The 11,670-nt window shown below is 62.6% G+C and overlaps 1 protein-coding gene across 1 annotated transcript; it reads left to right on the plus strand.

Moving 5' to 3' along the window:
* The first annotated feature begins 1,554 nt into the window (after nucleotides 1–1,554).
* Nucleotides 1,555–6,926, plus strand: LOC118697220 (zinc transporter ZIP10-like). The gene is made up of 11 exons (XM_036399756.2): nucleotides 1,555–1,985; nucleotides 2,106–2,165; nucleotides 2,979–3,132; nucleotides 3,219–3,393; nucleotides 4,030–4,199; nucleotides 4,689–4,826; nucleotides 4,905–4,950; nucleotides 5,069–5,245; nucleotides 5,879–5,959; nucleotides 6,052–6,242; nucleotides 6,634–6,926. Exons 1-11 carry the CDS (start codon nucleotides 1,555–1,557, stop codon nucleotides 6,772–6,774), a joined length of 1,764 nt encoding a protein of 587 aa, XP_036255649.1. The 3' UTR covers nucleotides 6,775–6,926.
* The last annotated feature ends 4,744 nt before the right edge of the window (nucleotides 6,927–11,670 follow it).

The following is an 11,670-nucleotide window of genomic DNA, read 5'->3' on the forward strand; positions in this document are numbered from 1 at the left end:
GTTCCCCAAGCCCGTAATGGGGAGAGGGTTCCCGGTGGACCCGGGGCTGGTCCGGACCCCCCCCCTCCGGTGCTCGGGGGTCCCGGGGAGCTCCATCCGGTGCCCGCCCCATATCGGGATGCGTTAATAAAGAACCGAGCTCTGCCCCCGCCTCAGCGGCTCTGCCCGGACCCCTCCCCGCGGCCCCTCCCGGTACCGGGGCCGGCTGGGAGCAGCTCCGGGCTGACCCTTGGCCCCCCCCGGGTCGGGCGCGACGGGCGCGGGACGGGCTCGGGGACAGCGAGGGGACACCGGGGGCTCAGGTGGGACCGGGAGGGACCGGGAGGGGTCCCGCGGGTGGGGGGGGGGGCGTAGCCAAACGGGGCTGGGGGGGCTCCGGTGAGGGCGGGGACCCCCGTGAGGTGCGGGGAGCGATGGGGGGGGACGGGGACACCGGGGCGGAGGCTCCGGGGATTTCCCGGTGTCGCACGTGGAGAGGGGGGGGGGGCGGCCACCCCGGTTCCTCCCCGGTGCTGGGGTGTCCTGGGGGTCCCGAGGGTTTCATTTTTTTATTTTTTATATTTATTTTTTATATTTTTTATCTCCGTCCCGGTGAAACATTAACTCCCCCTAAACCCCGCGCCCGTTGCAAAACCTCGCCTCAAGGACGAGGGTCACCCGCTGTGTGTCCCCCCTCCGCCCCTTTGTGGTCTCTGTGACCCCCAAATCCCACCCCAAACCCCGCCGGGGGGGGCGCAACAACCGCGAACCCCCCAAATCCCCCCAAATTCCCCCCAAATTCCCCCCAAATCCCCCCAAATTCCCCCCAAATCCCCCTCCTCGCGGTGTCCCCGGTGCCACCGCACGTGTCCCGGTGCCGCCGCCTGTCGCTTTCCCCACGCTCGGGCCGCATCGCAGGGACCCCCCCGCGCTGGGGTGACCCCAAAATCGCTCTGTCCCCCCCCCCTCCTTGTGCTCCCTGTGACCCCCAAATTCCACCCCAACCCCCCCCCGAGTGGGGCGCAACAACCGCGTACCCCCAAATCCCAAATCCCCCCAAATCCTCCCCAAATCCCCCCCAAATTCCACCCCAAACCCCCCCCTGAGTGGGGCGCAACAACCGCGTACCCCCCAATCAACCCCAAACCCCCCCAAATCCCCCCCAAATCCCCCTGCTCGCGGTGTCCCCGGTGCCACCGCACGTGTCCCTGGAGGTGACCCTGCTGCCTCCTGTCGCTTTCCCCACGCTCGGGCCGCATCGGACAGACCCCCCCGCTTTGGGGTGACCCCAAAATCGCTCTGTCCCCCCCCCTCCTTGTGGTCCCCGTGACCCCCAAATTCCACAGGGCTGGCGGGGAGGGGCCACAACAACCGCGTCCCCCCCCCTAAATCCCCAATCCCCCTGCTCGGGGTGTCCCCGGTGCCACCGCACGTGTCCCGGGAGGTGACCCTGCTGCCTCCTGTCGCTTTCCCCACGCTCGGGCCGCATCTCAGAGGAGCCCCCGCTTTGGGGTGACCCCAAAATCGCTCTGTCTCCCCCCCTTTTCCCCAGCTCCAGCCGCGGGATCCGACCCCATGAGCCGCCCTGGGCTCCTCCTGGCCCCGGCGCTGGCGCTGCTGGTTCTGGGGGCCGGGGGGGCTCCGAGCACCGCGGGGACCCCGGGGCGGCTCCCGGAGGACGCGGAGCAGGAGCACGGCTACTACCTCCGGCAGCTGTTCGGGGCGTACGGCGAGAACGGAACGCTGCCCTCCGAGGGGCTGGCACGGCTGCTGGGCAGCCTCGGGCTGGGCAGGGTGCAGGTGGTGCAGATCCAGCATGAGGAGCTCGGCCACGGCCACGTCAGCCACCTGGACCTGCTGGAGGTGCAGCAGGACAAGCACCGGCACCGGCACCCGCTGTGGGAGCACGGCGGGGAAGCGGCTCCGAGCACCGGCGGACCCCTCAGGTACCGGTGGGACCCGTCAGATACCGGGGGGACCCTTCAGGTACCAGTGGGACCCCTCAGGTACCGGTGGGACCCCTCAGATACCGGGGGGACCCTTCAGGTACCAGTGGGACCCCTCAGGTACCGATGGGACCCCTCAGATACCGGGGGGACCCTTCAGGTACCGGTGGGACCCCTCAGGTACCGCTGGGACCCGTCAGATACCGGGGGGACCCTTCAGGTACCAGTGGGACCCCTCAGGTACCGGTGGGACCCCTCAGATACCGGGGGGACCCTTCAGGTACCAGTGGGACCCCTCAGGTACCGATGGGACCCCTCAGATACCGGGGGGACCCTTCAGGTACCACTGGGACCCCTCAGGTACCGGTGGGACCCTTCAGGTACCGGGGGAACCCTCAGATACCCGAGGGAACCCCTCAGATACCGGGGGAACCCCTCAGGTACCACTGGGACCCCTCAGATACCGGGGGGACCCCTCAGGTACCCGTGGGACCCTTCAGGTACCGGTGGGACCCCTCAGGTACCGGTGGGACCCCTCAGGTACCGCTGGGACCCGTCAGATACCGGGGGGACCCCTCAGGTACCGGGGGGACCCCTCCGGTTCCGGGGGGACCCCTCAGGTACTCGGGGGGTTCCATCCCCGAGGGGCTGCGCTGGGCAAGCGGAGGGGCTCAGCGCAGGAACGGGAACGGGAACGGGAACGGAACGGGAACGAGAACGGGGACGGGAACGGAACGGGAACGGGAACGGGGACGGGGATGGGGACGGGGACGGGGATGGGGACGGGAATGGGAACGGGGAGGAGAATGGGGAACGGGAACGAGAGCGGGGAACGGGGACGGAGATGGGGAGGGGAACAGGAACGGGAACGGTTACGGGGGACGGGGAGGAGAACGGGAACGGGGACGGGGACGGGGATGGGGACGGGAACGGGAGTGACGAAAGGTAACAGGAACGGGGACGGGAACGGGGATGGAAACGAGAACGGGGACGGGAACGGGAATGGGACCGGAGATGTCGATCCGTTGACCTCAGCACCCCGATTTCCCGCAGCCCCCCGCCCTCCCAGCCGCCGAGCTGGCCCCAGGCGGTGCCCACCGAGCCCCCCGGTGCCGCGGGGGTCCCCCGGGAGTACCGACCCAGCCTCAGCCTGCTGGGGAGGGTGCTGGGCTTGGAGCACTCCAGCGCCGACCACCCGCACGATGATGTGAGAGGGGACGGGGGGGTCGCGCTGTGCAGCGTCCCGGGGCTCTGGGGGACCCCCCCAGCTCAGCTGGAGCCCCCCGCCCGCAGTGCCTGAACGTGACGCAGCTGCTGGGGAATTTCGGGCTGGATTCGGTGGCGCAGCTGACACCGGAGCAGTTCACGCTGCTCTGCCCGGCGCTGCTCTACCAGATCGACAGCCGCGTCTGCATCCGGCACCGCGATGAGGTGACGCTGCCTCCCCCGGGGGGGGCCCTCTGGCCAGGTAACCCCAGCCCGGGGCTCCGAGCCGGGCCCCGGCCCCGCCTCACTCGTCCCTGGGGTCCCCCGTCCCCGTTATGAGGTGGGGGAGTCCATCCCTGCACCCCCAAGGCGCCCCCGTTCCCCCATCCCTGTGTCCCCCCTGGCCCCCCATTCCTGATCCTGGGGTCTCCATTCCTGGGGTTCTTGTCCCTAAATCCCTGCGGTCCCCATCCCTGGGGTCCCTATTACCACATTCCTGGACTCTAAATCCCTGGGGTCTTCATGCCTGGGGCCCCCATTCTCCCGTCCCTGAGTTCCCTATCCCAGGGTCCTCATTCCCACATCCCTGGGGTCCCCATTTCTGGGATCCCCATTCCCTCATCCCTGGGGTCTCTGTCCCTAAATCCCTGGGGTCTCCATCTTTGGGGTTCCCATCCCTGGGACCCCCATTCCCCCACCCTTGGAATCCCCATCCCTGGGGTCTCTGTCCCTAAATCCCTGGGACCTTCATCCCTGGGACCCCAATTCTCCCATCCCGGGGTCTCCCATCCCCACATCCCCGGGGTCCCCATCCCTGGGTTCCCCACCCCTGGATCCCCACCTCCCCAAGCGCCCTCTGGGTGCCCGGTTCGGGCCGTGCCCCTGACGGTGCCCGCAGCTCTGGGCTGGGCGCTGCTGGCCGTGCTCTCGGTGAGTCTCCCGTCCGTCCTGGCCGTGCTGCTGCTCCCGCTGCGCGCCCGCGGCTCCTTCCGCTCCGTCCTGGCCTTCCTGGTGGCGCTGGCCGTGGGGACGCTCTGCGGGGACGCGCTGCTGCACCTCTGGCCGCACGTAGGTCCCGCCCCGGGGGTGGCACCGGGGGCCCAACCCTAACCCTGTCCCAAACCCTAACCCTGACCCTAACCCTGACCCTGACCCTAACCCTGACCCTAACCCTGACCCTAACCCTAACCCTGACCCTAACGTCTTCCCCCTGTCCTTGTGCGCCTCTCCTCCCGCCGTACCCATCTCTATCCCAATCCCAATCCCCGTTCCCCATTCCCGCTCCCATCCCCATCCCGTTCCCGTTCCCTTTTCCGTTCCCGTTCCCATCCCCATCCCCATCTCCGTTCCCGTTCCTGCTCCCGTTCCACTCCCCGTTCCCGTGTCCATCCCCATCCCCATCCCCATCCCCGTTCCCCTTCCCCTTCCCATCCCCGTTCCTGTTCCCGTTCTCGTTCCCATCCCCGCTCTCGCTCCTGTTCCCGCTCCCGCTCCTGTTCCCATCCCGGCTCCCGTTCCCGTTCCCGTTCCCATCCCCGTTCCCCGCCCGGTGTCCAGGCGCAGGGGAGGCACCCGGAGGCTCCGGGGGACCCGAGCCCAGCGGTGCTGCAGGGGCTGGCGGTGCTGGGGGGCATCTACGCGCTCTTCGTGCTGGAGCTGCTCCTGGCGATGCTGCGGCGCCGCCGGGAGGCCACGGTGAGAGCGGCGGGCACCGGGAGGGCACCGGGAGGGCACCGGGGCCGGCTCCGCACACGACGCCTCCGTTTTCCCCAGGGACGCCCCCATGGAGAGACCCCCGACCTGGCACCGTCACGGGCAGGTACGACCCCCCCGCACCCTTCCGCGGACCCCCGGGACCGGCCCCGGCAGCCACCGGAGCCCCGGCAGCCACCGGAGCCCCGGCACGCACCGGAACCGGCGCGTCCGTCCCGCCGCAGGGACCGAGCTGCGGCCGCTGGCGGCACCGGAGGCGGAGCTGGAGCCGAGACCCCCGGGACCCCCCCACGGGCACTCGCACGGCCCCGCGCTGCCCCCCGGGCCCGGCGCCGCCGACATCGTGTGGATGGTGGTGCTGGGGGACGGCGTGCACAACCTGAGCGACGGGCTGGCCATCGGTGCGACCGGGAACGGCAGCGGAACGGGAAACGGGGCACGGGGACGGGGATGGGAACGGGGACGGGAGAGGGAACGGGAACGGGAACGGGATGGGAACGGGACAGGAACGGGAACGGGGGACGGGGATGGGAACGGGGACGGGAGAGGGAACGGGAACGGGAACGGGATGGGAACGGGACAGGAACGGGAACGGGAGCGGGAGTGGGAACGGAAACGGGGATGGGGATGGGGATGGGGACGGGAACGGGCACGGGAAAGGGGACGGGCAGGGGGACGGGAGCGGGGACGGGGATGGGGATGGAGATGGAGGAGAGGTGCACAAGGACAGGGGGAAAATATTTCCTCAGGGACAGAAGGATGCTGGGGACAGGGGGACAGGGCTGCATTGGGACAGGGGGACAGGGGGACAAGGGGACAGGGGGACAGGGCTGCATTGGGACAGGGGGGCAGGGGACAAGGGGACAGGGGGACAGGGGACAAGGGGACAGGGGGACAGGGGACAAGGGGACAGGGGGACAGGGCTGCATTGGGACAGGGGGACAGGGGACAAGGGGACAGGGGGACAGGGCTGCCCGGTGATCCAGGGACAGGGACAGGGGCACAGCGGACCAGGACCCCTCTCCCTCCCGCAGGAGCCGCCTTCTCCCACAGCCTCTCCAGCGGGCTCAGCACAGCCCTGGCCGTGCTCTGCCACGAGCTGCCCCACGAGCTGGGTGAGTCCCTGTGTCCCTCCCTGTCCCCTCCCCGAGCTGGGGACCCCCTTGGTGCCACCCCCCGGTGCCACCCCCCCCAATGCCACCCACAGGTGACCTGGCGGTGCTGCTGCGGGCGGGCACGGCCCCGCGCTCCCTCCTGCTCCTCAACCTCCTCTCGGCGCTGCTCTCCTGCCTGGGGGTGGTGGCCGGGGTCGCCCTGGGCCACAGCGGGACCCCCCTCGCCCCCTGGCTCCTCACGGCCACCGCCGGCATCTTCCTCTACGTGGCCCTGGCCGACATGGTAAGGGGGGGTTTGGGGGGGGTCTGGGGGGGTCTCACAAGGGATTTGGAGGTGTCCGGGGGTCTCACAAGGAGTTTGAAGGTGTTTGGGGGGCTCTGGGGGTGTCCTGGGGTGTCACGGAGGGTTTGGGGGTGTCCAGGGGTCTCAAAAGCAGTTTGGGGGTGTCCGGGGGTTTCACGGAGGGTTTGGGGGTGTCCGGGGGTCTCATGGGGAGTCTGGGGGTGTCCTGGGAGGGTCTGGGGGGGGTTGAGGGTGTCCGGGGGGATCTGAGGGGATTGGGGATGTCTGGGGGTCTCATGGGGGGTCTGAGGGGTTTGGGGGTGTCCGGGGATCTCACGGTGTTCTGGGGGTGTCCCGGGGGTCTCACGGAGCCCCCCCTGCCCTTCCCCAGCTCCCCGAGGCTCTGCGAGGCTCCGGCGAGGGCACCTGGAGCCGTTTCGTGCTGCAGAACGCGGGGTTCCTGCTGGGCGCTGGCATCATGCTGGGCATCGCCCTGGCCGAGGGGCACCTGCGCTCCTGGCTGCAGCCCTGAGGCACCCCCGGGACCCTCCCCAGGCTTGGATTTTCCCCCCCCGGGGGGATCCGCGGTGCCGGAGGAGCCTCGGGGAGGGGACTCGGGGTCCCCTCGTGGTCCCCCGGGGGTCACAGGCGGCTCCGGGGCTGGGTCCGAACCCCCTGAATTCGAAACCCTCCTGAACCCGAAATCCCCCGGAGGAGCCGAATCCAAACCCTCCTGAATCCAAAACCCCCGAGGAGCTGAATCTGAACCCTCCTGAATCCAAAACCCCCGAGGAGCTGAATCTGAACCCTCCTGAATCCAAAACCTCCGAGGAGCTGAATCTGAACCCTCCTGAATCCAAAACCCCCGAGGAGCTGAACCCGAACCCTCCTGAACCCGAAATCCCCCGGAGGAGCCAAATCCGAACCCTTCTGAATTCCGGAGGAGCCGAATCCGAACCCTCCTGAATTCCAGAGGGGCTGAATCCAAACCCTCCTGAACCCAAAACCCTCCCGAGGAGCTGAATCCGAAGCCCCCTGGGAGGGGCTGAATCCGAACCTTCCTGAATTCCCGAGGAACCAAATCCGAACCCCCTGAATTCCAGAGGGGCTGAATCCGAACCCTCCTGAATCCGAACCTTCCTGAATTCTGGAGGAGCTGAATCCCAACCCTCCTGAACCCGAACGCCCCCATCCCCCTGGAGGAGCCAAATCTGAACCTTCCTGAACCCAAAATCCCTCGGGAGGAGCCGAATCCGGACCCTCCCGAACCCGGCCCCGCCCCGGGAGGAGCTGAGGAAGGGGAAGGACCCCCGAGCACGAGAGGCTGAATAAACAGAATTGAGCCAGAGCTGCAATAAAACCAGGATTTGGTCACAGTTACAGGGTAGAAATAGATAAATTCTGAATGGTTTTGACTTTGTTTTGTTTTGGTTTTTTTTTTTCCCCAGGATTTTGGGACCATTCAGGATTCTGGGATCCCCCCAGGGGGTTCTGGGACCCCTCAGGGAGTTCTGGGACCCCTCAAGGTTTTGGGACCCCTCAAGATTTTGGGACCCCTCAAGGTCTTGGGAACCCCTCAAAATTCTGGGACTCCCCAATGTTTTGGGACCCCTCACGATTCTGGGACCCCTCAGGGAGGTCTGGGACCCCTCAAAGTTCTGGGACCCTTCAAGATTCTGGGACCCCTCAAGATTTTGGGACCCCTTGGGGGGGGTCTGAGACCCCTCAAGGTTTTGGGATCCCTCAAAGTCCTGGGACCCCTCAAGGTTCTGGGACCCCCCCAAGCTTTTGGGACCCCTCAGGATTTTGGGACCCCTCAAGATTTTGGGAGCCCTCAAGGTTTTGAGACCCCTCAAGATTCTGGGACCCCTCAAGATTCTGGGACCCTCAGGGCAATCTGGGACCCCTCTCAAGGGTCCCAGGTGTTAAAGGGGTTTTGGAACCCCTTAAGTCTCTGGGATCCCTCAAGATTTTGGGACCCTTCCAGATTATGGGACCCCCCGAGATTTTGGGACCTCTCAAGGTTTTGGGACCCCTCAAAGTTCTGAGACCCTCGGGGGGTCCAGGACCCCTCCATCCTCTCCTCCTTTGTCCATCCCTGACCCATTCCCGAGGCTCATCCTGGGGCAGAACCCCCAAAATTCCCCAAACCCAACCCAGAGCTGCAAAACCCAGCAGATTTTGTGCAAACCACGAAGAATTGGGCTCAGAAAAGGCAAAAAAAGGAGCAGGAGGAAGAACCAGACTCTGCAAAGCTCCAGAGGAACTCGGGAGGAGCAGCAAGAACCCCCCCAAAATCCCCAAAATCCCCAAAATCACCACAACCAAAACTTTCCATGCGAAGTTTCCTTTATTTATTTTCAAGTTGACAGAGAACAATATCGATAACGACTGGGTCGAGTAAGGCTATTTTCCTTTTTTTTTTTTTTTAATGATTTTTTTTGTTATTTTTTTGTTATTTTTTTAACATCCCCCCCCCCCATCTTTTTGTCCCCCCTGCACGAGAAGAGGAGGAGGAGGAGGAGGAGGACGAGGCCCGGACGAGACACGGACCAGCACAAGGAGGAGTTGGCTGTACCTGACAGGTGATGATGAGGTTTTTTTTTGTATATTTTTTTTTTTTTTTTAATTTTTTTGTCTTTTTTTTTTTGTTTTTTTTTTGTTTTGTTTTTTTGTTTTGTCCTGTCGGCATCAAAGGAACATTTATGTGCATAAAATACAGAGGTGCAGCATTGACACGGAGGATATTAAAGACACAGAGTTGCTACAGATGCCTTAGAGACGTTTTCCCCCCCCATCCCCTCCAGCCTCACCCCACAATTTCAAGGATTTTAGGGCAGCTCCAGAGCTCCCCTCGATGTTTTGGGTGAACCTCGGCTTTCTTTTTTAATGATTTTTAAATAAATGTTGTGATTTTTTGTTGGTTTTTTTTTTTTTACTACATTTCCTTTCACTGCCGAGCCCAGAAAATTCCAGCCAGGAGGATTGAACAGCTCCTTGTGTCCTTGGAGAAAAAGAAAGAAAAGGAAGGAAAAAAGGGGGGAAAAAAGGGAAAAAAAAAGGACAAAAAAAAGCCTGAACTGAGGAATCCACGTGTCCGTGCCAGGATGGACAGGAAGGGGTTGGGTTTTTATCCTTTGGTTTCTCACTGAAGGCAAAGGTGGGATCCCACCCCGACATTCCCACCCCACAGAACATCGGGATAAAATCAAGGAATAATTGTAACAAGAATTAAAAAAAAAAAAAAAAGAAAGAGAAAAGGTTCTTTCTGGGGTCTCTGCTTTTGTAGGTTTGGGGTTTTCCTTGTTCCTCCCCGTGCTGGGAATTGGGATCTGCACGGAGCTCCCCAAAAACGGGATCAAAATTCAAAGTGATTCCACATTTTTGGAGAGATTTTTTTGTGTGTGTGTTTTTTTGTTGGTTTTTTTTTTTTTGCTTGGCTTTTTAGTGCTACGTTGGTTTTTTATGAATTTTTTATTTTTTATTTTTTTTGATCTGCCGGATTCCAGCCCCGGGATGTGGCCGGGGGTGGGGGGGGGCTGGGGCTGCTCCTGTGGGAATGGGGAGGGAATGGGAAAAGTGGGAGAGGGAAAGGGAGGGGAAAGGGAGGGGAAAGGGAGGGAAAAGGGAGGGAAAAGGGAGGGGAAAAGGAGGGGAAAAGGGAGGGAGAGGAAGGGAAAGGAGAAGGGAGGAGAGAAGGAAGGGAATGGGGAAGGGAGAGGGAAAGGAAAGAGGTGAGAGGGAGGGGAAAGGGAGGGAGAGGGAAGGGAAGGGAGGGAAAAGGGGTGGGAAAAGAGGTGGGAGAGGGAAGGGAAAAGGTGGGAGAGAGGAGGAGAAGGGAGAGGGAGGGAAAAGAGGGGAGAGAGGATGGGAAAGGAGGAGGGAGAGAAGAGGGGGAGGAAGGAGAGAGGGAGGGAATGGGAAGGGAGAGGGAGGGAAGGGGGAAAAGGGATGGGAGTGAGGGGGGAGAGGGATGGGCAGGGAAAAGGGGAGGGAGAGGAGGAGGAGGAGGAGGAAGAAAATGGGTGGGGAAGGGATGGGAGAGGGGTGGGACAGGGACCGGACAGGGGGACAGGGACAGGAGAGGGACAGGGGGACAGGGACAGGAGAGGGACACGGGGACAGGGACGGGATAGGTGGAAGGGGACATGGGGACAGGGACAGGACACGGGGACAGGGATGGGACATGGGGACAGGAGAGGGACAGGGGGACAGGGGCGGGACACGGGGACAGGGACGGGATAGGTGGAAGGGGACACGGGGACAGGGACAGGACATGGGGACAGGAGAGGGACAGGGGGACAGGGATGGGACATGGGGACAGGGACGGGACATGGGGACAGGAGGGGGACACGGGGACAGGGATGGGACACGGGGACGCTTCTTTACCAACCCGAAATTCCCATGGCCCAGCAGTGGCCCCGGGGCTGTCCCTGGGCTATCCTGGGATATCCCAAACTGTCCCCAGGCTGTCCCCGTCTATCCCTGGCCTATCCTGGGCTATCCCTGGGCTGTCCCCGTCTATCCCTGGCCTATCCTGGGCTATCCCTGGGCTGTCCCCAGGCTATCCCAGTCTATCCCTGGGCTATCCCATTCTGTCCTGGTGCTGTCCCCGCTGTCCTTGGGCTATCCCAGACTGTCCCCCTGTCTGTCCCCTCTCTGCCCCGTCTGTCCCCCTGTCTGTCCCCATGCTGTCCCCTGTCTGTCCCCATACTGTCCCCCTGTCTGTCCCCCTGTCTCTCCCCTGTCTGTCCCCATGCTGTCCCCTCTCTGTCCCCTGTCTGTCCCCTCTCTGTCCCCCTGTCTCTCCCCTGTCTGTCCCCATGCTGTCCCCTCTCTGTCTCCTCTCTGTCCCCATGCTGTCCCCTGTCTGTCCCCCTGTCTGTCCCCTCTCTGTCCCCTCTCTGTCCCGGTACATTCAGTGTTTGTCGCAGGGTCTATGGCTCAGGGGGCGGCGCCCCTCGCTCGGGCAATGGCAGTGCAAAAACACCCGGGGGACTCTGAAATGTCCATTTTTTGTTTTGTTTTTTTGTTTTGTTTTTGTGCTGTTGGGTTCTTTTTTTTTTTTTTTAATTTTTTTTTAATTCCTTCTTTTTTAATTTTTTTTTTAAATAACATTTTTCATTTTTTTTTTCTTCCTCTCTCTCTCTCTCTCTCTCTCTCAAAACCACAACTTCCCTTTGTCCATTCATTCCCTAAAAATGAACTTTTTTTTTTCTGGGTTTTTTTTTTTTTGTTTTTTTCCTCTTTTTTCATCTTTCTCTCTTTTAAATTCCAACTGAAAAAATAAAGCCAAAGACACTCTCACCTCCCTCTTGCTGCTCTCTATCCCGTGGGATGCTAAAGGGAATCCAGACTCATGCTTTTTTTAACAAAAGTGCTTATTACTCGAAGCAAGTGCTTTGGACCAAAGGGTGGGAGAGAAACT

The sequence above is a fragment of the Molothrus ater genome, chromosome 30 (assembly GCF_012460135.2).
Source record: "Molothrus ater isolate BHLD 08-10-18 breed brown headed cowbird chromosome 30, BPBGC_Mater_1.1, whole genome shotgun sequence".
NCBI classification, from domain to species: Eukaryota; Metazoa; Chordata; class Aves; order Passeriformes; family Icteridae; genus Molothrus; species Molothrus ater.